Source organism: Odontesthes bonariensis, chromosome 14 (assembly GCF_027942865.1).
Source record: "Odontesthes bonariensis isolate fOdoBon6 chromosome 14, fOdoBon6.hap1, whole genome shotgun sequence".
NCBI lineage: Eukaryota > Metazoa > Chordata > Actinopteri > Atheriniformes > Atherinopsidae > Odontesthes > Odontesthes bonariensis.
In genome coordinates, this window is record NC_134519.1 from 21,007,218 (window position 1) to 21,031,949 (window position 24,732).

The window sequence follows — 24,732 nt, forward strand, 5'->3', positions numbered from 1 at the left end:
ACATTTTTTATTTTTTTTCCTTGATTTGACAAAATTGTCAATAGTTTATATACAGTGATTTTAAAATGGTTGTTTTAGACATTAATATATATTAATATACGGACATTGCAAGTTTCTACAGTGTAAGGATATTAAAGTGAGTTTCAGTCGGGGCGCTTCGCTGAGTTAAACTGAGAGGGAGGGGAATGTGCGCAGGGCTTTGGAAATAGGCACGGAGGCAGTCGACCACTGCAAAGTGTTGAGCGCGGGACAGATTGCGTTCAGCTCACACCTCTCCACCCCTTTCAAAGAGAAGACCCCAGACCTCTACTGTCCGTCAGGCGCTCCCACCCACCTCAAGCAATAATGTGAAAAAGGGAAAGGTTTGTCAGATGTTCAAACTAATTGTTGCCTATACTTACGCGTCGTTTATTTTCAACATCGTCACTCAGTTTCCAGTCCCGTTACAGTCGGCTATCCACAAGGATACCTGGTGTGAGATGCGGCAATGTCCCGAGGAATATGCCCACGCGTAAACTGTTGCGGCACTGTCTGGACTTTGACGATCGTTATATTTGCTCTGGTTGTCATCGACGCAGAGGCCTACAGCTGTCATGAAGTAAAGACCGCTTTCCAGCTGCGGCAGGTCGGGCCGCCTCAACGCGTACCAGAGACACCTGGCACAGGTGAGCAAGTGGGTTTGGCGAACATAATGCAGAGCACTTTGGCGGAGGTACAGGAATTGCATCAGATTATACACTGCAAGCCCTGTGCTTTCAACAGCCATACCATTCAAACATACACTGATCACTATTTAAAACTTTTGGCATAGTCTGCATGCATCACATCATGAGATTTGCCTCACTTCACTCAGTGAAGAAGAGCAGATGGCTTCTGCTGTCTTAACTTTTCTGTCTGACCACATTGGGCATTTTAGTTTCAGATAGTTTTGAAGAGTTAAAAAGCATCCTCAGCAAACACGTTTATTATAAACATAGTTGCTTTATGACAGACTATTACAAATATTTTTAGTCTTCAGTTTACAGCATCCTTGCAATCTGCTAATATTTTATATATCTATGCCATCCAAATGCTTAACCCATGGGGGGCATTGAGAAAACATTGAAGAATTCTTCAGGCAATTTCTTTTAGCACTGGGCATCCTGACACAGTGAAAAGCTGTAGATGCAGGTTTTTTTTTTTTCGTTTTTTTTTGTTTTAAACAAGAGCAGGTCTAATGCGATTCTGATAGTATGTTTTCATTTTTCAGTGTGGAGGTCACAATATTATGTTCACAGTAGGGGGACTGTTTGATTGATTTGTCTTCTCATGGTTGAGCAACTCTGTTGGGCAAATGCATTTAGACAAATGAGGTGTCCAGTTTCTTAACACTCCATGCAGATGAGCTGAGAAGCCATGTGTGAAAGAGGCTCTTGATGTTTCGACAAGAGGCTTATAGTCTTTTGCACTTTAACTGACATGATTCTAATATTTATAATCTGTCAGTGATAGTGTAAAGTATATCCTGAAACTTTGAAAATTTTATGGTATGAGGTTTCCTCCTGCACACTGAGAAAAGTTCTCTTTTTTTTTTTTTAACAATAGGCGCATTCCCACTGTAGGAACCTTTTGCAGTTCCTATAATGGTTATAGGAACTGCATTTCCCGCATTCGCACATACAGGAACTCGGGACCACGGCCCTCAGTTCCTATAACCATTTTAGCTCCTTCTCCAAGGCTGGGTCTTTTCTGGGTTCTATAGGAACACGTATGACGTAGGTGTTTGGTGGTTGGTAGCTATGCCCCTTGACAGATTTCCGTTTCTTCATGTTCCTAATCTGCTCAACGCAAATGGTAGAATAACGGCTGAAATGTTCACTCATACGACACGGACACAACCGGCGCGTGTTTAATAAGTTAAACTGACACTTGCTCTGCTCTCCTTCCTTCCTTAATGAAACGAAGAAGTGTCGCCTGCGCTCGATCCTTCGTCTCCTGACTCTCTCTGTGTGCTCTTCCAGCCTCGATGTTAGACGCCCGATGTGATCGTCCATGATTAATATTACGAGCATGCAGACCATGAACACCATAGCTTCTTGGTGGTGTTTTTTTCTTCTCTCCTTACTTTTCACGGGTTTTGTTTTGTTGTTGAATGTGGCGCTAAAGTAACTCGTCACTATTGCAGACGGTTGCGTCGCACCAGTCTCTATCAGGTCCCGACTCATGTGCGAATGCAAAAAAACTGTTCTCCTGGGGAAGGGCAGTTCATAGAACGGAATTCGAGGTGGACCGTTCTTAGAACTGCGTTCTTAGAACTGCGTTCTTAGAACTGCGTTCTTAGAACTGCGTTCTTAGAACTGCGTTCTTAGAACTGCGTTCTTAGAACTGCGTTCTTAGAACTGCGTTCTTAGAACTGCGTTCTTAGAACTGCTCTGTCCGAATGCGGCTATTGGTTCCAATTATGTTTGAGGCAAAACTCATATTTGTGCAAGTGGCTTTGATTCAGCTATGCTAAATTTGCCTGAAAATTTATTGAAAACATACTACAGTTATATCATGCCTGCTTGTGCACCTGTTTGCGCGAACAGGGTTGCAGCAACGGAGGACGGCGCAGTATGGCTGCAGCTCAAACTTCCATTGCTTCCTGTAACTCATGTCTTCATGATATTTCTCTGCTTCTGCTTCCCAATGAAAGTAGAAGCAGGACAATATCATTATCTCTCTGTCTCTACCAGCAAGGGTTCTCTGGCTTCTTCCAACAGTCCAAAGACATGCATGTTCTAAATTGACCGTAAATGTAGGTCAGCTTGCATGGTTGTTTGTCTCATTTGTCGGAGTGTTGGCCCTGTGATGGACTTGCTACTAATGCAAGGTGTACCCTGCCTCTTATCTGGAGGTGACTGGAATAGGCCCCAGCCCCCATGGGACCTTTTTATAAGGAGGTACCAGATATCGAAAATTAATCAATATATAAAAATCAGTTGTTCAGTGGGAGTGTCATTAACTGACATTTCCTTATGGCATATTCTGATCTGCCTTACAAGTTCTAAGTCCATACAGGCCTAATGAGTCAGTGAAGTTTGTAGACATTACAAGTTCAGGAGAGAATCTACATTAGCGTTTCTTATGTTTTCTAATAAAACAAATCAGTAAATTAAAGTAGAATTGGAATTATATGCTTTAAAAATATGTAAGTGTACTGCAGGTTATATTGACATATTTTCACTTTAAAAAAATAAAGAAAATGAGTAATTAACCCCCCCAGCTGTCTGTTTGAGGCAGAACAGGATTCTTGTTGCAGTAGTCACATGTAAGTTGGTTGCAGCTTAAGTATCACCCAGTTTGAGTCTGCATTCTGTAAGTGAAGGAAGAGTAATGGACACCCAAGTGAGGAAACATACCGAAAGGTGCATCCAAACCACTTGATATGTTTGTTTAGCAGGGTGTCACTACTAGCAACAGAAAATGTATATTTGATTGCGAGTAGTTGTTGGCCCGTAAATACAATGGAAGTACCTAGGATCTGAAAAAATAAGCAGTCTGGGGCAAGGTCTGTGTCACAAGCTTTTCCAGTCTTCACTGCATTGGCAGATGCAACATGAATATCCATCCTTTTACTTAGCAGATATGCAGTACTGTGACCGGTTCCGCTTTTCTAACAGTAATTCATTTTCTAAACACAACTTATTCGTAGTAATAATGCTTTTATTAGATGGGGCCATTATAAACAGGCACACCCCACATTTTTAATAAAGTCGTTCATTTCACCGGCTTATAGCTTATATTCAAAGCTTATAGCATGTGTTATTTATTTATTTTTTATTTGTATGTGTCCTGTTTTGGGTCAGATGCAGTCCAGTCTTCAAAGAGGAGATGACCAGTGGAAGGGCTTGTTAGAGAGGGAGATTTGGCATATATGAGTGTGTGTGTGTACACAATTATGCTACACTCCTTCAGTTTTCAGATCATATGCCAACAAAAGCAAATCTTGAAATTTGAAGTGGCAAGTCTTCAGCCCTTCCACAGCCTGATGTTTGTGTTAGGATACTGTGCTGCGTTTCATGTGTGGCGAACAGATTTCTCACAAAGTAGCAGGAGTGTGGCAGCCAGCCTGTTGGATGATCCTGTATGAAAAGAACTGTACTTCTTCTCAACACATTTTGTATAGTGAGTCTATCTTTGTAACTCTTGGAGCTCAAGAACATATAAAGTAAAAAAAAAAAAAAAGCATAAATATAGCATGAGTTCAGTTTGAAAATGAGTTGGTGTTAAAAAAAAATTGCTTGAACACACTGTTTGAAAATTTTGTGTTCTTGCATCCAGTTATGTAGAATAAAACCATGCTTTCCCGAAACATGATTCCAAACAGAAACCATGCATTATTGAGACATCTGATCAGCGGGCCACAATTTATAAACATTGATTAGAACTCAGTGCCAGTTTCAGTATCAGCATATCTTTGCTAACCAGTTACACAAAGTTTCTTGTACTGTGATTTACGGCTTCTTTAGTCTAACACTGCCAAATGCTCCATATCGTAATTGGGGTGCTGATATCTCCCTTATGGAGATAATTTGTGAAGCAGGCAGTTAGAGGTGCTGTTGAGACTCATGTTTTGCACTTATGGATTCTTGGATAATATTCAGAGATATGCTCTTTTACAACTCAGTTTAAATAATATTTAATGATCTGCAAGACTTATATGATTGTGCACAATTAAGACTTTTTTTTGTATCCAAGTGTTCTAGGAACATTCTCTTTCATTTACTGAGTCATTAACAACTTGTTTTTAAAATGAAAGAGAATATGTCTTTTACCTTTTACCTTTTTTTTTTTTTAACTCAAGCAGGGTCATGTACTATTAGCAAGGTAATGGGAGCACAGTGTGTTATCACATCTTTCCACATCCTTAACCAGTTAAAGCGTCAAAGGCCTTGGCACGCTCTCAATACTCACCATAGCCTTTGAATGGCTGTAGTTATTTTGATTCCCTTTTTTAACTTGGCTTGTTTCACTGGGACTTGTTACAGCACATACTGAGCGGACCGTCTCCATACACTTTTGAAAACATTGAGCATCTGTTGTTTACTTTTTCTGGTCATTTCTCAACGACCTGCTTCTGTATAATTCAGAATTGCCATAAATAGAGTTCCATTGAGTTTTTTTCTTTTTTTTTTTTTCTCCGTTTAAAAAAAAAAACATTCATTAGTGGTTGAAAGAAAAGTTGGTGACCATTTTTAAAAAGACATTTTTGAACTTGTGTGATGTTTTTTTTTTTTTTTTTTTTTTAATCACTCCAAACCAATGTGCCAGTCTGCCCACAGCATCTCTTATTGGATGTCAGCTGTGGCCTTTCTTCTGTTGACACAGAAAGATGTGATTTTTATTGGTTTACAGTTGCAAGTAGATTATATACCTCTCTAATAAAATATCCATTTAGATGGTATTAATATTGCCCGAAGGGTAGAAAATAGTACATGTGAGGAGAGGTTACTTCTAAAGCGTGTTCAACAGAGGATATTAAATGGTAACATAAGTACTCTGCCCGTCTGTGGGTGAATGCCCCTCTGATATAATGCTGCTTCAGCAGGTCTGCACCTATTTGCCCACCAGCCTCACATCTTTCTTTATGCTCTGGCTGTCCAACCTCTGCCCTCTGGTATGGCTTTGGAGTCTGTGCCAATCACTATAGGCAGTTCCAACTTGGGGTCTGGGAAAGCCAAACATTCCAGTTGAGTTTCAAGGTAGTCCAAAAATTCAGGTATGTGGAAAAGACTCTTTTGAGACGTGTTTTCTTTCAACATGGTCTATCCAAATCACAGCAAATCTGTACAAGGTAAATATCCTGCATGTTCAGAGGATCTCGGAATTTCAAAGGGAACTAGCTTCCTGAAGCAGGAGAAGGGGGACTGTATTAATTGCCTGCTTTCTAACAAAGTTATTTTTGTTCACTAGAAAACATAAACGGCAGCATTAGGAAACCACAGCCCTCCTGCTCTGCAGTGCAAATCAGAAGAAAATATCTACACTCTGTTTAGAAGATTTGAACCGGAATAAATAAATCCATCAGATCTTATTGTCGATGCTAGAATTGGTGCTTGTAAGCTTGAAAAGAGTGGTCATAAAATGTTCTCCATAGCATACTTTATTCAGCAGCTGGAGTACCACATATTGTGAATGGCATGCGAGTTAGCAGGACAGTTATGCAGTGGCAGGGTTTCTTTACTCTGATGTTTTGACTTGTGTAGTGAAGGGCATTGAGATGTTGCTGAAGAGATTGTAACTAACGACTCAAGAGCCCTGAGTCATTGCTTTTGATACAGCAAATTACTCTGGAGGCATTTGTCACCTGAGGGCAATTAGGGGAATTAGGATTAAAAGATGACATGCAGTCTGGAGTGTGTTATGGTTTAGCTTGGCAGAATGAGTAGCACTGTGAATTTCCCCACTGTGGGACTTATAAAGGTTTATCTTATCTTTTGTGCATTGGGCAATAATTACACATGGCCAGTAGAGATCAGAGATCTTAGCTCACTGGGATCTGTAATTAATCCCAATAAAAGAAAAAAATAACAGAAGAAATTTTTGACAATGACGGTAATTGGAATCCGCATTACAAATGATTCCACAAAAGTAGGTCATTGGTTTTCTATGGTTTTCAAGAGATTTATACTAAATATAGTTTTTCTTTATATTTTAGCCAATTCCCCTATTTTGTGTTTGCCATTTTTAGCTGATTTCACACAATTAAGTAAAGTAGCAAATACAAATCAACTAAAATGATGTGCAGATGATTAATAAACACTTGGATGGATACACATTAACAACAAATGCAATAAACCTTTGACATAATGAAACATTTTCTGGTTATTCTAGCACAGATTAATTTTGAGATAGCTTCTCTTTGTTACGATAATTAGTATTAAGCACAAGGGAATTTTTCAAGGACAAGAGCCGATAATTATCTGTGTTGACTTAGCAGCGTGAGCATCAAGATACACGTGTAGCTCAATGGATCCGTGACTGAATTTGACTTCAATACAGAAATGAATCCCCAAATGACATCTTGCTCATTTTCCAGCAAGATAACAAGCCCAAAGCCAAACATGTGCAGGAATATCTCAGAAGCAGCAATGCTAATGTTCTGCTGTCAGAAACTATTCCAAAACCATCCAAATGAATATTTGAGGCAGCACTTGAGTCCCCAAGCAGTTTGACAGAGCTTGAATGGTTTTGAAAACAATTCTGGAGAAAATTTGCAGTCCAGCTGTTCTTACTGACACCGTTGGCAAATGTGCCAACTAAATTTTGACTTGGACAGGGTGGGAACCTGTGCATTTATTTTCAATTTCTGTTACATCCATTGCTTTACTTACTTAAAAAAGAGAAGCATGGAAAGTTTATTTTACAGGTTTGTGTGATCTGTATACTGAATATTTTGATTGATTATGACTAGCAATTCACGTTTAGGAGACAGGACAATCCGATATTGATAGATTCCACTGTCTTAAATGCCTCGTTACCCCTTCAAGTACACATTGGTATAATACTGATTTTTAAAAAGTAGGAAACTAAGCAGACCAGCAGTGACATGGCTGCGAATGACTGAAGACAGAGGCTTGGTATATTTGGGACACAGGCTGCCCTGACTTGCTGTGGTAGCTTTAACAACCAAATTCTTTCTGATGATCATTTATAGCATGCAGATATAAGAGATGCAGAAGCCAGATTAGATTCCACCATGAGTCCCTGGTTATTGATTTCATATCACATATAACCCACAAACATGAAGGAAAAAGGAGCGGGCCAGTGGAGAGAATGTGGTCAGGTACTCGAGAAGAGCAATGTCAAACACTACATATTTACATAGAGAAAGTAGAATTGGATTATTATTATTTGTGCTTTTGAAAATCTCTTTATTAGAGACAGTTTTCTCATGTGGCATGCAGTATTAGCAGCTTTCCAGGAGCTAAATTCAGGAATGTTGCTATTTTACTTGGAGCCCTGATAAATTTCCCTAAAACGTCAAAATGCACATTTTAGATTAAGATCTAATCCCATTGAGAGAAACGTACCATAGTGAATGTTGGGGACATCTAAACCAACATATTAAGCTCTCGACCTGAAATAATTTTTTGAAAATTAATGGGTATTTCCCCCCTTGCCTACTTCAGACAAGTCATTTATACAGATTGGAGGAGGACCCAACTTTTGACCTCAAATAAAGATCTTATACTGTTTTGTTCTGATCTTAGATTGTGTTTTACTGATCATCTCCATTTTTTTTTTCTCTTTTTAGGGTTTCCTGCTGTATTTACATTGATGCTATTTAGTCTCCCTCTCGCTCCTCTTAGTTGTTATCTTTTTCTGCTGCATCAATGTGTTAAGCATGACACACCTCACCATTTGTCTGAACACACCAGCTGTGTGACATTAGTCTTACTGATAATCTGTTTCTGTTCTGTTAGCTTGACTTCTGTCGTTTGCCTAATTTTGCCTGATACTATTTGAACACTTTCCTTTTGTTAGTTAATGTATATTATTTTACTATTTGAAATTATTGTGCTTGATTTTTATTTACGTTTCTACATTTCTCTGCTGCAACAGAAGCATTTCTCAATTTGAGTTAAAAAAGTCTGCCTTGCGCAGTCGTGAGTCTGCACTTTGGAAATGCTTGTTGAGAAGCTAGAAGTTAGTCTATTTAACTGAGAGCCCTCTCCTTAACCAGTCTTTATCTTCGAGTTTTTATCGATCAAAACTGTTTTTAATGTTACTAAGACAGCAGTGGAAGCTCACAGCATGTAACATGTTGCATGATTACTTGTTCATTCAACATATTTGCTTTTTGTTGACACTGTTGACCGCTGGAGACGTGTATTTATTTATTTTTAAATTTTGTTTTGCAATTGATGGACATTGATTTTCAAAATGTAAAAATGTACATCAGAATCAGTGATGGGTGATGTAAGGTGATGTCAAACTCTCCTCACAACAAATATTCTTCAATAAATTTTTTTTTTTAATGATAAATGGTTATTGACATTTAACTCAGAGGTGGGTTGGACTCTTATTCAGTGACTCAGCACTTGTTCTTGTGTGACATGACCAAAAACGCAAACTTCTTGTAGCAGGCAACAACTGTATCGTGTAATGTTAAGCAGAGTGATAGGCAAAAGACTTTGCAACAACAGTGTCAAAATGAAAAATATTGGACTGCTACAGAGATGGAGATAATGAGCTGGAAGCTGCAGGAAAGCCAGTTATGACTTCATTCATCTGGCTCTGGGATGGGAACAAATGGAGCCTCACTGGGTAATTAAGAGACACCCAGGCCTCACAAGTATATGCCAGGCAAATGGGAGAGTGGGAGCAGAAAGGGAAAGAGGGATTCAGAATGCAACCCTATTGTGTTTCATGGAGGGATTTGGACGTTGAGGCGCTGGTCTTGTGGTCTGTCCTAATGCCATGCTTTAGGCTTTGGTTACAACACCTGCCTCAAGCCACCCCCATCCAGGCCTTTCCCCAGTAAAATCAGTGATTAAATCAGATTTGTGTATGATAGAGGGGACATTGTATATGTGTATTTGTGCAAATAAATTTGAGGAAAGTGCAGTTTTAACTGCCCATGTCAACAATGACTGAGCTTAGAGATGTCAAGTGTTTACATTGCGATGGTGTAAAGCAAGTGATACTGGTGGAATGGAACAAAGTTTCAGCTGACATAACTGTGTGATGGACTGACATTTTTCCAATTTGGTCATTTGTGTGTGTTCGGAGCTGCACCGTTTTATCTAATCAGAGTGGTAGAAGTGGCTTAATTGCAGAATTGCACGTGAATTTTTACTTTGAGAGATTCTAGTAACAGTATACATTTTTTTTAATTGAGTTGTATGTCTAACACAAGGGCTATTTGCATGTGCAAACGCATACAACAATCATGTGTGCAGTTGTATCACATTGAGGCAAAGGTGTATATTTAGCAGAGACAGTATTTATAGCAGAAAACATGGATGAATTCTTGGTCTACTTTCTCACCCTGCCATGGTGCCCCTTCTGTCTGTCAGTGGAGTTATGGCTTGGCTATATTTGTGCATACTCACAGCACTAAACATACACTCACACATGCGTTACGGTGTAGAATCATACTTTACTGTTGTATGCAAAGTTTGAGCATAAAATAAGTAAATAGGACCCATGAACAAAGTGGCACACAGAAATATATCCTGTTGTATAAAACTCTACAAGATATTTGGTTAAGTTTCTAATTGTAAGTTTGCACAAGTTATCTTCATACCTTAAATCTCTTTGGCATCATCTTTTGTGTCTTTTTTTTTTCTCTATGAAAATGTTTTTACTTTAAAGGAAAAAAAAAAGATACAAATATTTTTCCATTTCTGCTTGATTTTTCTAGATGTCGATCTGCTGGTTTGTAAGCACCCAGGTCCATCCTGCTGCACCCGGAAGATGGAGGAGAGCTACCAGTTTGCTGTAAAACGAGAAACCCTCCACAATATTCATTCCTACAGCTATGAGCTGGAGCACCTCATCGCCAGCCATTCAAATGCCTTTCAGTGTAAGTTCTTGGTCCACGGGGTCAAGGAAAGGTTAGATGACATAGAGTTGTTTAAAGACATAGTTCAGCGGGTTGTCGTTCAGTCATCTGTAACATTTGGTGACAGTTAGTAGCTTCTGGAGAGAATTCAATTAGAAAAATAGATCTTTTTATTTATTTTTATGCTTGCAATTACCTTAATTATTTGACTGACAGAAGAGAAAAGGGGAAAAAAAGCAAACTTTTACATCCAATTACTTGGGATTGTGGTAGTTGGCATGCAGGTAAAAGCAATTTAGGAAAGGAACCTTTCCCTTGCGGATTTGGCAGCAACATGTGTAGAAGGATCGCTGAGGGTTGATGGGAAGAAGGTAAGAAGCCTTTTTCTAAGCCTCTAGGACAGCAAAACACGATTGGAACCTTTCAAAATTTTTTAGTAATTTAAGTTAAACTATCCGTGCACTGTAATTATTTTGAGTTAATTTATTGGAGTGTTGTTCAGCCACTGAAAGGGCCATGAACTAAACCCAAATGAATCAAGCAGTTCACTAGATGCCTAAACATTCCTCTTCCTCTAAATTAAGTATCATTTAGGTTTTGAAATGCAAGAAAACAGACTTTTCATTTCACACAAAGTAAGGAGGTTTTACCTGCTCAGAAACCCCCGAAAAATCTCATAGGGTTTGTAACACATTGTGGATGTTTTTAGAGTCTCACGAACTTCAGTACCATGTCATCGGCTTAAATAAACAATGGATAGCTTAGATTCCCAGTTAGTTTTTAGTTTAACTCATAACTATAAATGATCAATCACTGTTGGTGTCCAACATAGAAAATGCATATAAAGTGTGGATGAATGGTGAGACAAATCATGATGGTGGTCAGGGATCATTGAGAACAAATTTTTAGACTTTACTGTCATGGAAATTATTTCTTAAACCTTACTTGTAGATATCATCTGGGCAGGATATTCAAGTGTCAAACACAGAAGACAAACAAAAATTCAGCCCCTTGACACGTATTACATCTGTGTATAAATCAGGCTGGAGTTGAGACCCTCTTACAGTCATTTCACAAACAAGAAGCATGAAGTAAATGTGTTCAAACAGTGTTTCTGGTATTTGTCCTTTTTCATCATCATTAACATCCTTCCCATCTTACCTCATGTCTGAGCCTGCCTGGACAATGATGGTGTTTCACATATCCAGAAACGGCTAAAATGGAAAATTACAAAGCAATAACAATAGAAACTGGAGTGTGATAGTGCTGAAAATAATGATGTCACCTCACCCTCACTTTTCAAGGCCTTCTAAGGACAGTCTCTTTGCTGTCTGAGTACCTTGAGAGGAATGTGAAGTAGCAAGTGGCTCATATACCACATGAAGTAATCAGAATATGATTTTGGCATTAGTGCTGCTATTCATGCATTGGATGGTTTTGGAAAAAAAAAAAAAAAAGTTTGTGGCTGGCTCTTTTCTCCTCCTTTTTTATTCCCTTTGTTCTGTATCTATCAAGTTGTATCAGCAATTCACCACAGAGGAAGTTACCAGGAGGTTTAATCTTTTATAATATTGTTTATTTGATGTATAGTATGTTATAGTGTGCCCACTGTTTTCTTTACAGTTTTTCATTTGCCTATCAGTCAAGTCAAATCTCTTACAGCATCTTAGACGATTCCGATGTGTTTTTTGTGCAATGTAGCTCTGATTGTTTGAATTCAGATCCCTCCTGCTGATTGGAAAGGTTAGCCAAACGAACATACCCATTGGAAGGGAGATGTCGTGTGTGTCTTTGTGTGTGTGTGTGTAGGGGGGGTGTATGCATGCATGTTTTTGTGTTTTTGTTGGCCCATCTTTATTTTGACAGCTTTATGAGGGTCCTACTGTGCTTTGTCATATGTGGGAGTTGTTATGTCATGGGTATGACCCCATAAACATGGACCACATGTATGCTCACATCTTTTTCATCAAAGGCTTCTGATCCCGAATATCTAGAAATGGGTTGTTTTGTTTGTTGCAAAAGCATCCCTTTTAAAACGGTAATCTTCTGTGACTTTTCAGTCACTTCCCCTTTGTACCCTTGTGCTGCCAAGACTAAATGCCACAGCTGGGTTGAAGTTTTTTATTACCAATAACATTCTGTCTTAAAGTTTTTTTTTTTTGTATCTTCCTATTACTTGGCTTCATAAACAAGTTTTTTTTTAATTTTTTTTTTTATACTAATCTTTAAAAAAAGTTACCCACATAAGAGAAGACAAAAAGAACTCTGTGAACATTTAACCCACATCACGCAAACAATCTACTGTTTCTGCTTTAATTTCCAGTTAGTGATCACAGCTGTTTTTTACACCTATGACACTACACACCATGCAGCCTAACTAATTTCTGCCAAACCAGGTAATAGAAACTATAAGTGACATCATAAATGTTTGCATGAACTTATTAATTGGATCCAAACACAGTTACAGACACCCAGTGAATGAGCTCTGCTGCAGCGGTGTGTTGATGAAGTCATCCTACTAGACGTGTGTGTAGAAAATCCCCCGATAGCCCCAGATAACAACAACACGGCAGCTCTGACCTAACAGTGCAATAGTATGCGTTTAGTCATTCATTCGACTTAAGGTATTGGTGAAATAAAGACGGATAATGCCTTTTTTAGAGGCGGTATTGTCAATGCCCTGTTCTCTCCCGTTATATGGATATACGCGGATCTCGAGCGATCTAAATATCGTCCGAAGGACGCAGACTTTCACCAAACTGTTATCGGTGAGTAGATGAACGTATTTTATGCCAGACATGATGTCAAGGTTTTAAAAGAAAAAAAAAAAAAAAACAACTTCCCCTTTAAGGCTCAAGTTGTCCTCACAAGATTTTACAAATTCTTTCCTGGGAAATGTGCTCTCCTGGCCTAAATAACAATGCGTCATCAGTGAAAGTGTGTTGCATGTAAAAAGTTTCTTGCCAATAAGCAAAGTGACAAGTAGATCATTTAAGAAAGACAGAGAAAGGGCAAGAGAGCAATAGAAAGAACATCAAGAAGGGCACCCTTGCTCAACTTAGCCATTTTAACGCAGGCTTGACATTTTTCAGACATGTTTAAGAAGGGCTTCTTGTGAGAACCCAAATGCCCTGAGCATCCTCCTTTTGTGTAAATTACCCACAAGGATTTACAGTGAATGTGTGATAAGAGTTGTAACTTCGTAGTCTTTTCTGCTTAACTGTAAGTCACTGTAAGGAAGGGTGGTGTGGCCATCCTTTTACTGGAAATTTGCTTGTTTCAACCCCGGGTTTTATAGTTGTATGTTGAAATTTCCTTGGTGCAGATACTGAACCCCACATTGTCTCCGAATGTATTTCTCATTTGTAAGTCACTTTGGATAAAACCAGTAGTTTGATTAATATTGTGTAATGTAATGCTTTCCTCTCATTCAATAGAGCGAATATGTTTAAATATAAACACAAAAATATCCATCTTGACAAATAGGAAGGGAGGTATTGTCGCCTACTCGTCTTCATCCTGGTGTCACTCAGGAGTAGTTTCAGATGTGAGATGGTATTCAGTTAAATTCAATTAGATTTTATTTATATGGCGCCAAACTACAACAAATGTCATCTCAAGGTACTTCAAAGAAACAATCCAATTTTAGCCAATTAGATCTCTCCTTAAAACGATCCCAGTATATTTGTTTGTGTGTGTTGAATACCTAAAGGTGATTAGGTGGCAGACACATAAAGCTAAACTTAAATTTCAGTGAAAGCCTGGCACCTAATAAGGGAAGAAACAACCACGAACCAAGACTAAGTGCAGTGTCTTTTTATCTATTTGACGACATGTTTTGAGGAGTGATCTAGCAGAATTGCTTTTTCGACCTATACATGGCTATACAACCACGGGGCTCAGTCAGACATGAAGCAGACGCTCAGTTGCAGTCACATAACAGAAAAGTAGTGCATGCCTGAAAGGTGCTAATGCACTGGCAAACAGACAAGAATATCTAGCCTGAAACCATTTGGTTTTATTAAGACAACTTGGAAATTCTTTTGCTTTCTTGAAGTAAACTGTCAGAATCATCATAGGTGGGCCCACAGCCTTTTAAAAGGCATCTGTCTCATTCATTAAACAGTGGTGATTGCTTCGCCTTTAGTATTACACTTTGAATGGGCACGTCTACGTATGAAAAACTTGTCTGTATATGTGTGCAAGAAATACTGATTCAGTTTGCTGTCGAGTTCTATCTTTATATTTTATCAGATACAGGGCTCCATCTTAATTGCAATCTCTACATTGTCTGGAAGTTGTCTCACTCGTTTTGCCTGAGATTTTTTCTTTTTTCCACCTTCTCCCACATCATCATTCTTGCTCTCTCACTTCATGTCTTGTATATCTTTTTTTCAGCAGATGTTTTGACCGACATGGTTATTGCTCTAGAGGCTGATGCTTGGACACAGGATGACATTGCACGGCACCATGAGCTCATTCTCAAATTAGGGAGGATATCCGGAATCCATCCCTAAATGCCTCATTTAATCATAAAGGGTGGAGGGGAAACATGTTCATGAACTTAACAGTGGAGAAAAAATATATTCCACATTTCTGTGTGCGTTTCATAAGCATGTATGCGTTTTAACTACGCCTATTGCAGTCTCCGGAGTAGACATGACACATAAAGGCAAAACACATTTTCCTGAATTTTGTGAACTCAGGCCGTGAGGAAAAAGAAGGAAAGAACAAAGGAAAGAAGTCATAAAGTGTTTAAAGTCATAAAGTCGCACTCAAAACTTCCCTAATTACCTGAGCTTTTCATCTGCTCCTCTCGCCTCTAAATGAAAGTGTGAAAACCCAGGATTTGGGAGTCGGGCCTAGAAAGTGAGAAGAGGGTAAAAAAAGGTGTTTGTTCAGGTATGTTTGAATAGGGTTCACTTGAGTGAGCATATGATATGTATTGTAGAAACTATAGAATCAACAGATACTTACAACTCAGATATTTTGACTGCTGCTTTTTTTTTTCGCTCACTATCCGTCCTGCCTCTTGGGTGTGTATCCGTCTTTGGTGCATGCTTTGTCAGCACTGATTCCTTAAAGCATACTGAATCCATGTAGGCACAATGCCAACACCTTATTTGTTGATTGCCATGTGCACTGCAGACAAGCCTCTTGTCTTAAAGATAACCCAGCTGCCAACGGTGCACTCCATAAAGTGAAACTATAAAGACAATCCTATCCTGTCAATCACTGACTGATCCTGAAAGTCACACAACGTGTCTGTCTATGCATGTATGTGATCTGTTTATGAAAACATGTACTTCTAGCAGTTGCGAGTAAAGAAATCTTTATCAAAGAAAGTCTGATTAAATAAAAAAAACAAAAAAAAGCAGGGAATTTTAATAGGATCTATCTTCTTCAGTGTAGTTAAAGTGCTAATGTTGGATTTCATTGCAATGAAGTCATGCCGGGAGGCGATATAAGTGAATATTGGTGAGATGCAGCTTGCAAAGTGGCCAAACTAGCTAGTATGTGAGATAGGCTTATTTTCATCCAGTGCCTGTGTAAGATGAGACGATGTGTTTAGTACATGATTTTAAACCATAAGTGAATCGTCATTGTGATGCATAAGTCTTAGTATTATGATTCACACTTACACTTCAGCCCAAATTGGGTTGTGGTTGGCCGTCTTCCTCCCATCTCTCACTACCAGCTCATTTCATCACTCCCACATTCAAGTCAACAATTTCCTCATTTCGTCCTGTCATGGCCTCTCCTCCTCCTCTACTTTCCTTCTTGCCTCTCTGACTCCTTGCAAATTTATTAAGGAGTCCCCTTGGAAAACTTTATCCACTGATCTTTCTGTTGTTCATCAGTGTATTACAGAGGAGCAGGAACTGTGAGAGGAAAAAAAAACTGAATTGACAAGTAAAACTGTTGTGACCCTGCTAACCATGTCCTGTTTGTATGATCCAAGTGGATTATGTCATCTATGTTGACGGCCAAAACGAGCAGAGGTTTGCATCTGCTCTTAAATCAACCACAGCACTGTCCACCACTGGAAAACTGCTAAGCATTTTTCTATCGATAATTTAGTTATTTCAATTTGCAAAATGGAGTTGGTTTTTTTGTGTTGTTTCATATGATATTGATATAAAGGCTTATACTTTAACAAAGAGCAATTTTACTCCTAATTTAAACAATGCGTAAGTGACCTATCCCCCCCTTGATTCATAAGAAAACTGAAAAATGAGAACAGGGGGTCACACCTGCTAAGAAAAGTGGAAAGTTTTTCATTAGAGTCTCTTTCATCTTAAATTTATTCCACACCTCAGAGTCCGTTCAGGGATCTGTTTCATGTTAATTGTGTGCTCGACTAAATGTTTCCTTTTCTTTTCCAGGAAAATCTGGAGTCCAGTCTTTTTCTTAGACTACCTCTAATTTTAGTTGACATCAGTTTTACCTTATTTGATGCACTACTACATTGCCTTACCATTCATTTGTTAATCGGAATCCGCAGATGGTCAAGAAGGCTTTGAAGAAAATGCTTTCAGTCTGTCCGATATACTTCTGAGTCCTTTTTAATTGGCCATTGGCAGCTCACTTTTATGGAATCAACCTTTTCTCCCAAATATGTTGTTTCTTCTCTTGAGTCCTCTTTTTTTTATCATGTGCATGTGCTACTTTTTGCCTAACTGCAAATTTCATCATTTTGCAGCTAAACCCCTAGAGTAAGCCATTTTTATATAAGAGTCCTACTTGTTTAATAGTAAATTATGGTGGTATTACAGGAAAATGTGTTCGTACAACAAATTTTCTCAGTTGAATATCTTAGCTGCATAGTAAGCTTGGCTCCTGTGGTCACCGCTGGAATAATTCTTGTTGCATTAAAAGTGCACTTTGGTATCTGTTTATCCAGTTTAATGTTCTTTGTTTTGAATTACTGTTTGAGTAAAATTTAATACTTGACGCTTCAAATGGAAATTATTTATCAATTTAGTGATATACTGCACAGGGGAGTGTTCAGTTGTCTGTATACTGTATATACCAATAAAAAAGAAAAGGGGGGTTACTATTGACCTGTGGCCCTCTTAATACTTAGTACCAGAGGTGCTGTCCATCAGCCTGTCAACAGTCTGCAGCTCCACTGCCCCTCTACACTTCCCCTTTATGGTATTAACCATCTTAACAACCACCTCCCCCCAGGCCCCCATCAACCCTTCAGCCATTGCGCTTCGTGTCATTTTCTCATCCGCTCCTTTCCCTGCCTTCAATAATGTTTCCCTACTCTGGCTATAGCAGAGTGTAGTGTCCTCCACCCTACTCCTACTCACTGGCCTCTCATAATTATATTATATTCTGTTTTGTTATAGGTGGGCTGCTTTCTGAAATGCTGATGTAGAAATGGGTTGCCGCCCCCCTTTCTTTACCGACTGTTTCATCCTGTTCTCCATCTCAAGCTTATTATCTCACCTGATAGCTTCCTGATTGGACGGGACGTATGGACATGATCTTTAGATCAGAGTTGGCAAGAATATGTGCAAGAATATATGATTATATAATAATATATGATTGTAAATGCTGAATTAGACCTCTCAGTGTTTTTGGTAGGAGTGCACCTTCCCACTTCTTGTGGTTCAGATTTGAGTGAACAGCATGTCGGTGCGTGTTGTCTGACAGATGAGTCATGATCCCACTTTAGACTTGCTCATGCTGTGTTCGGGAGTCACACAAGTATGATGAATCAACAGATTGATTCAAGAACTTAATAATAGTTTATTACCATAAAACTTGGAGATTGTATGACATTGCAACTCTCCCCTGTAACTTAAGATGACCAGCTCTGCGTGGGAGAATATGGACCTATATATACAGTCTTTCTGCTAATTAAAACAAGGATATGCAATCGACACACGTGTCACTATGTCACATATCTGTGTGGTGACCTGTTTGAAACCTAAGCCTGTAGAGGGATTAAAATGCTTTGCCTGAGATGATGGTTGACCAGGTTCACTCAGGACTGATTGCCAAGATAGAAATGGCCCACAGCTCTATGGTATGAGAACAGTGTCTCCGATCTCATTATCACAATATTACTGCATCTCCAAGCACATGTAAGCAAGCACACCCACAATTACAAGGCCACATATACATACTTGAATATAGAAATGCTTAATGATGTACATGAGAGGTTATAGTTGCACTCCCTGATACATTAGCAGTTCAATTCTGTATTTAAGTACTTAATAACTCTCTCACAGTATCTAATGTCCCTGTGCCACATTTCATTCATACATACTTACAAGCTACAGTATTCTTTGTTGGACTGGTCAGCTTATTTCAGACTTATTTGGTCACCAGTCAATTACAATTTGGTGTCATTTTTGCTTTTGGAAGCAGCCTGGAGTGCTAATTTAAGGAACTGTTAGCAGTTCTACATTAGTTTCTTTTTCAGCTCCAGATATTCCCACTTTGTTTTTACATTCTATCAACATCTAATATGCTTCAGCTAACACTTTTCTGGTCAGACATAAGTAAAATCCAAAGAAATGCGATTGCTTTATATCTTTGGACAAAATGCACATACATTCGTGACATAGAATATCAAAGGTGGACAATGCTTCCTGAATTTAAAGATAAAATAGCAAAGCCAGAGACCCTTTTGAAATTGAAACACATCAGCCCTGATGCCAACAAGAAACCCATCTTTAAAAACCATCGGCTATAAATAACCTCTGTAGGAGAGAGTGGGAAGGTCAAAATAATTAAGGGAGCTAAAGGTAATATTGATTGTGTATGTGGAATTTCAAGAGAAGCAGACACTGCTTATTTGAAGAGATGTTTTCTGAATGAGGTTAAAAAAAAAAAGTAAAATTTCAGAGTCGGATGTTATATCCAACTGAAGTTGGATCTCTAAGCGGAGTATATCTTTATTTTTTTTATTGTCTGGCTATCTAACTGATGCCCTAAATTTGTGGTTACTTCAATTATTAGATAAGTTCATGACTGTAGGAAAGTTTTTTATAACTTACCTGTTACACCTGTAACAAAGGTGTGATGTTTTTCTTTTCTTTCAGCCAATGTGTAGACTTTTGATTAGAACGATGTGGACAAAGCTTCAAACCTGGTTAATCCTGTTGTCCAATTTCAGGTGTGTCCCCGGACTATATCAAACTCACAGGCATACAAGCTTCTTTCTCAATGTGTAGTTGGCTGAGAAATTGGATCTCTTAGTCACAAAGGCACTGAACATTATAGTTGTGACCGAAACCATAGTTACCCAAGTTATGCTATGCTATCACTATGCTTTTGAGGGATCAGTAACTGTGGTAGCTTCACCATGGTCACACTTAAGTTTCAACTGTGCCAGTTAAACACCGGATTGCTACGTAGAATGTTAAATGGAATCATGTCCCTATGATTTAAATCCGGTGTTCTCAGAGAATAAGTTTGGCATAGCGCTGGTGGAGATATATGGCCTCATATCCCATTCCAGAGGCATGAATACATACACGGTCCAAGCCAGTGCAGGATAAAAGCTTCATCTGCATCATCACTGCTCCATTTTTATCCCCTTAATAGATTGTTTATTCTAAACAGACAACATCTCTGATTTGACTTTCAGAACTACAGACAAAGCTGGCCTGTTAATTCATTCCTGTATAGTTAACTTGGCAATTATGTGTTTTGAATTTCAGTGTTTTAGGACTTTCATGAAAATTAAAGTTAAATGCTTCTGGCAAAGTAGCCACAGTCCAGCCGCATTTCATTTCCCAAGGCGAATACAGACGGGAAACAATAACATTATAATGATAGCCAGTCATGAGTGTGTATCTAAACTGAGTGTGGTCAAGTCCAGATTTAGGCACGGTGGCAAGACAGAAAAGTCATACTAAAACCGACTTTCATGCAATGGTAGTTAGGATTTAAATTTGTGTTTAAAAAAAAAAAAAAAAAAAAATAATTTTTTGGTCTCAACCTGTGTCCCAGTACTGGAAATTGCGGTCAAACCCAAAACAATTGCTCTTGATTTATTGCGGAATGAGAAGTCAGAGCTATTTGAGCGTGGGAGACACCATGGGAGATGCTGCAATAGCTAACAAAGAAGAAAAAAAAAAAATATATATATTGTATGGAACTTCAATCTCATGTATCTTGGCTGAACACGTCTCTATTTATAGAAGTAAATCACACTGTGATAGCTGGTTTCTGGAGGAATGAAAATATAAATGAAGCAATATGTCAAGTAGGGGTGTATCAAGTAGGTCATGTATTGTATGTGAAATAAATGTATATTTCTGCTTCAAATTTCAATTGTAATCATTTACTTCCCATTTACACCCTCTTTATTTGCCATATATTTTTTAATTTATTTATTGAACTATTTATTGGTAATTGAATTATAAATTCAATCTTTTATCTGCACTGGTGACAATAATTTATTTCTCCCTTATTTTTTCTTAGTATTTTTTCCTTTTATTTATTTCCTTATTTATTTTATAAACCTATTTATGTATTTTCTTGTCATATCACAATTTATTTATTTTTTTTTTAAATTGGATAATTGTTCGTGGTTTACTCAATAGGTAAAATAGATTTATCTCCATATTATTTGCCCCGTCTGTATTTTTCACTACATGAATTTCTATATTTTCTACGTTTCTGCTTTTCCTGTATACGTTTTTGCTTCATTGTGTGTATGAGGGTGTTTGTCTTTCAGAGTGTATCATGGGCTAAGATTCTTACCTATTTGCTGATCATCAGGGTGAAGAGATCCTATTTCTCAATAAGGCCCCAAAAACCACAAGTGGCCAAATTGGAAATTCCTGCCCGGCAGCTGTGATGAGGCAAATTGCTTGTTAATTCAGACAGATTGTGACAGGTTATGTTCTGTCTGTCACTAACTGATCTACTCAATGTGCATTCTTTATGGAGATAGAACAAAAGGCTTTGCTGCACAACAGACTTCTTTTAGGGCATTGTTTTGATTGCAAGATGAGCTAGCCAATAGCACCATTGGCTTCCCCACTTCATGCCTCTCGGACTATATTGTGAAATTGGCCTCCCATCGCACACTCTGAAAGACCTTCTCATTCCCATAATGGAGCAGAAATGCTTACAGGAATGTAAATATGTAGTCAGAATGGGCTTGGAGAAAGATGTTGTGGGTGGGAGAAGGTGGGATTTAAAGGGGGAGTAACAGAGATATAAACACATCCTGTATATGAAAAAAGTTAAATAAAAAATAATTTTTCAAATGACAAAAGAATACATAAATTGACAAGTTTATGGAAATTAACAGAAGATGCATAGAAAACTAATGAAGAAATAAATGCAGGGATGAAAGAATGAATATATGAAATCATTGACAATAGAATCTAAAATCCATAAAAAGAAAATGTAATCTGAATAAATAGGGTTATCACAATATTTACACTAATTTTGCAAAGAATTAAATCCCTCATCTTCTACTAACAATATCATGGCGTCTTTTTGCATTAGACATTTATGCAAATATACCTTTCTCCCTCACTGAGGTGAGTGCAATAATGTTCCCTTTAGTGGTGGACAGAGAGTGTTTGGCCTAGATACTTGCATTTAGCCTTGGAGATCAAATTGGCCACCACAGTTCCTTACTATGGCCAGTATTTGGTTTTAAATTGTGTCAGAATGGACTGGGTGTTTCTTGATACATTGTTGTCCACACACTCTCCATAAGGAATGTGAATCTGGGTATCCAGATCCACATTCCTTAAGGATTCTCTAATGCAGAAAATTTTGGTACACGGCCTTTGGCCGTTGAAAGGGAATCAGTTAAACGGTTAAATCCAGCATTCTTTCATGAGATTTGCTGTTGCTGCTTTGGACACAATGTGGCCCTCAGTTTGATCCCACTTAAACTGTTGAAACTACTTTTGTACAAACCTGAACCCTTTCATACTTTGGTGACTGATGAGCAAATTGGTGGTCCTCATCTTTTGTGTCCTACCTCGAGGATCTAAGTAACCTGTAAAGGTTTGATGGTTACACTTTGGCTAAATAAGGATTGTGCACCTATACGTTAGATTTACCATCAAAGATAACAAACTCTTTGCAATGGGGATGTATCGTAGGGCATGCGATAAGCCACGCTGACAGAGGAATTCACCATCAGTGAATTATTCTGGATAATAAGGACATATCCTGCATTGCTGTCTGTTTTTAAACACTGTTTTTTTTTTGTGTGTGTGTAATTGGGTAAGGACAAGCTTGAAGTAACAAAATGTCCTTCTTAAGCACAGAAGTACATGTTTGAAGTAAAAACCATGGAGAGACAGGGAAGTGTTCAGGGTCCAGGGGCCAAATGAATCCAGATGTCAGCATGTTCACAAGGTGGAGTCAACTTGTACAGTAGTTGTTTTTCCTTGTTTAATAGTTCAGACACTTGTTTTTATTGAATTTTCCTGGCGGTCTCCTACTCTGTCTTTTTTTTTTTTTCACATTTTTTTCTTTTTATCTCAGCCTTGGCAAGAAAAAAAATAAAAAAGAAGCTTTTTCAACAAGTATGGAACGTCTTAAGGAATTAGTTATCAAAGTTCATGAAAGGAATAGTATTCCAAGGATAAAGCCATTTGCTTTTACATCTCAGATTTTCAGTTGAAATGTAAACTGAACAGCACCTCACAGAGAGTAAGACTGTACCATGGTATTTCTTTGCATGATAATGTTATAATAACATAAAATAATACTGTATAGCTGAAGCTTGTGGGTACGTCTTGTGGTGTAAAAGTCCTGTGGATAGTGAGCCTTGCAACCTCAACTGGCAGGCATGTGGGCAGACCTCACACTGGTACCAGGGCCTGAGGAGACTGACGTGGAACTGAAATTTCTCTGCCTATCTTATGCTGTTGTTTGTTTCTTCTTTTTTTTCTTTTTTTCCACCCTATCCTTTTGTGCTGGTCACTGTCTTCCACTTGTTTTGTTCTGTTTACACCTGGATATCTCTGGAGGTCTTACTGACAGCTTTCAGTCAATCTCAAATTTATCACTCTTTTTACCGTGTCTCTGTGATTTACTTCTGTCCCGTGCTTTTCCACTTTTTAAAATGTATCTCGCAGGCCTCAGCTTCAAATGTTTATGGGGGCATGTCGAAATGGTGTTTTTCTGAGGCGTTACAAATAAGATGTGCCTTTTACTGGCAAGTAGGGAGTCCCCGTGTGTCCCAGACAGTGCTCATATTAGTGCAGCTGTTCATGAGGACATGACTGCTGTTATCCTTCTGTCTGCGAGCTGGGAGGGGCTGAAGACACACAATCGCACACAGAAAAAAAAAAAAACACGTACACACTTGGCTCATTTGCAAACAATTTCTGTGCTGAAGTAGACTCGAAGTGTGAATTACTCTCATCGTGGCTGAATATGAAAGTGTTAGCATAAAGCAAAACAAACCAATCTATCACCATCAGTACTTTTAAGTTAGCTGTTAGTGTCACAGGAGGTTTATGCTCTGTTTAAGTGTCTGTGTGTGTGTGTGCGTGTGTGTGTGTGTCAGGAGGTACTGTATGCATCCTGGCACCCTCTTTCTCTGGTCTTAGTTTCTGTACAGTTGCTACTGCTCCTTCATGTCCTGTCATACTTTTAAGCTTAGATCACACCCCAGAGAACAGCGTTGCATCCAGCACACACACACACAAACGTACATGCTTATATATACAGTACAAAGTGGACATTGTATGGTGAGAAGCTGGGAGGAAGAACAGAACAGAGCAGAGGGTTAAGACCATATATGAAAGAATGAGTTGGTTATATAATGGATGCGACAGTCTGAGCAGTGGTCAGCAAAATTCTCTTCAAGTCATTTTAAATCATGATATGAAATAACACATTTTTATAAAAGAGTCATACAGGATAATAACATAGTAGTCAGGAGTTATAGTACCTTGCTAGCAAAAATGATCCACTGCTGCTATTCAGCCAATGCGTGGACAGATTGTCCAACGGCTTATTTCTTCTACCTTTTCTAATTCTATACTTTAAAAAAATCCACAAAAGTTGTTTCTCGTAGCATGTAGAGTGTAGAATTTACATAATGTGTCACAGAAAATCCCAACTGGAGTTATCAGCATTAGAACTCTCTGTCAGTGTGTGAAGAAAAGCAGACCGTCTCCTTAAGAGATGTTTACTGCAATGATGACTTCATACATGTTGATATCCAACTGCATTTCTCAACCTAATGA

The 24,732-nt window shown here is 38.4% G+C and overlaps 1 protein-coding gene across 2 annotated transcripts in view; it reads left to right on the top strand.

The window, feature by feature from the left end:
- Nucleotides 1–224: 224 nt before the first annotated feature.
- LOC142399072 (glypican-5-like) overlaps nt 225–24,732 on the top strand; it is a 116,305-nt gene continuing 91,797 nt past the window's right edge. For both annotated transcript variants that reach the window (XM_075483454.1, XM_075483455.1), the window contains exons 1-2: nt 225–665; nt 10,391–10,552. In XM_075483454.1, the coding sequence (XP_075339569.1) occupies nt 488–665; nt 10,391–10,552 (340 nt within the window). In that variant the 5' untranslated portion in view covers nt 225–487. The remainder of the gene's footprint in view (nt 666–10,390; nt 10,553–24,732) is intronic.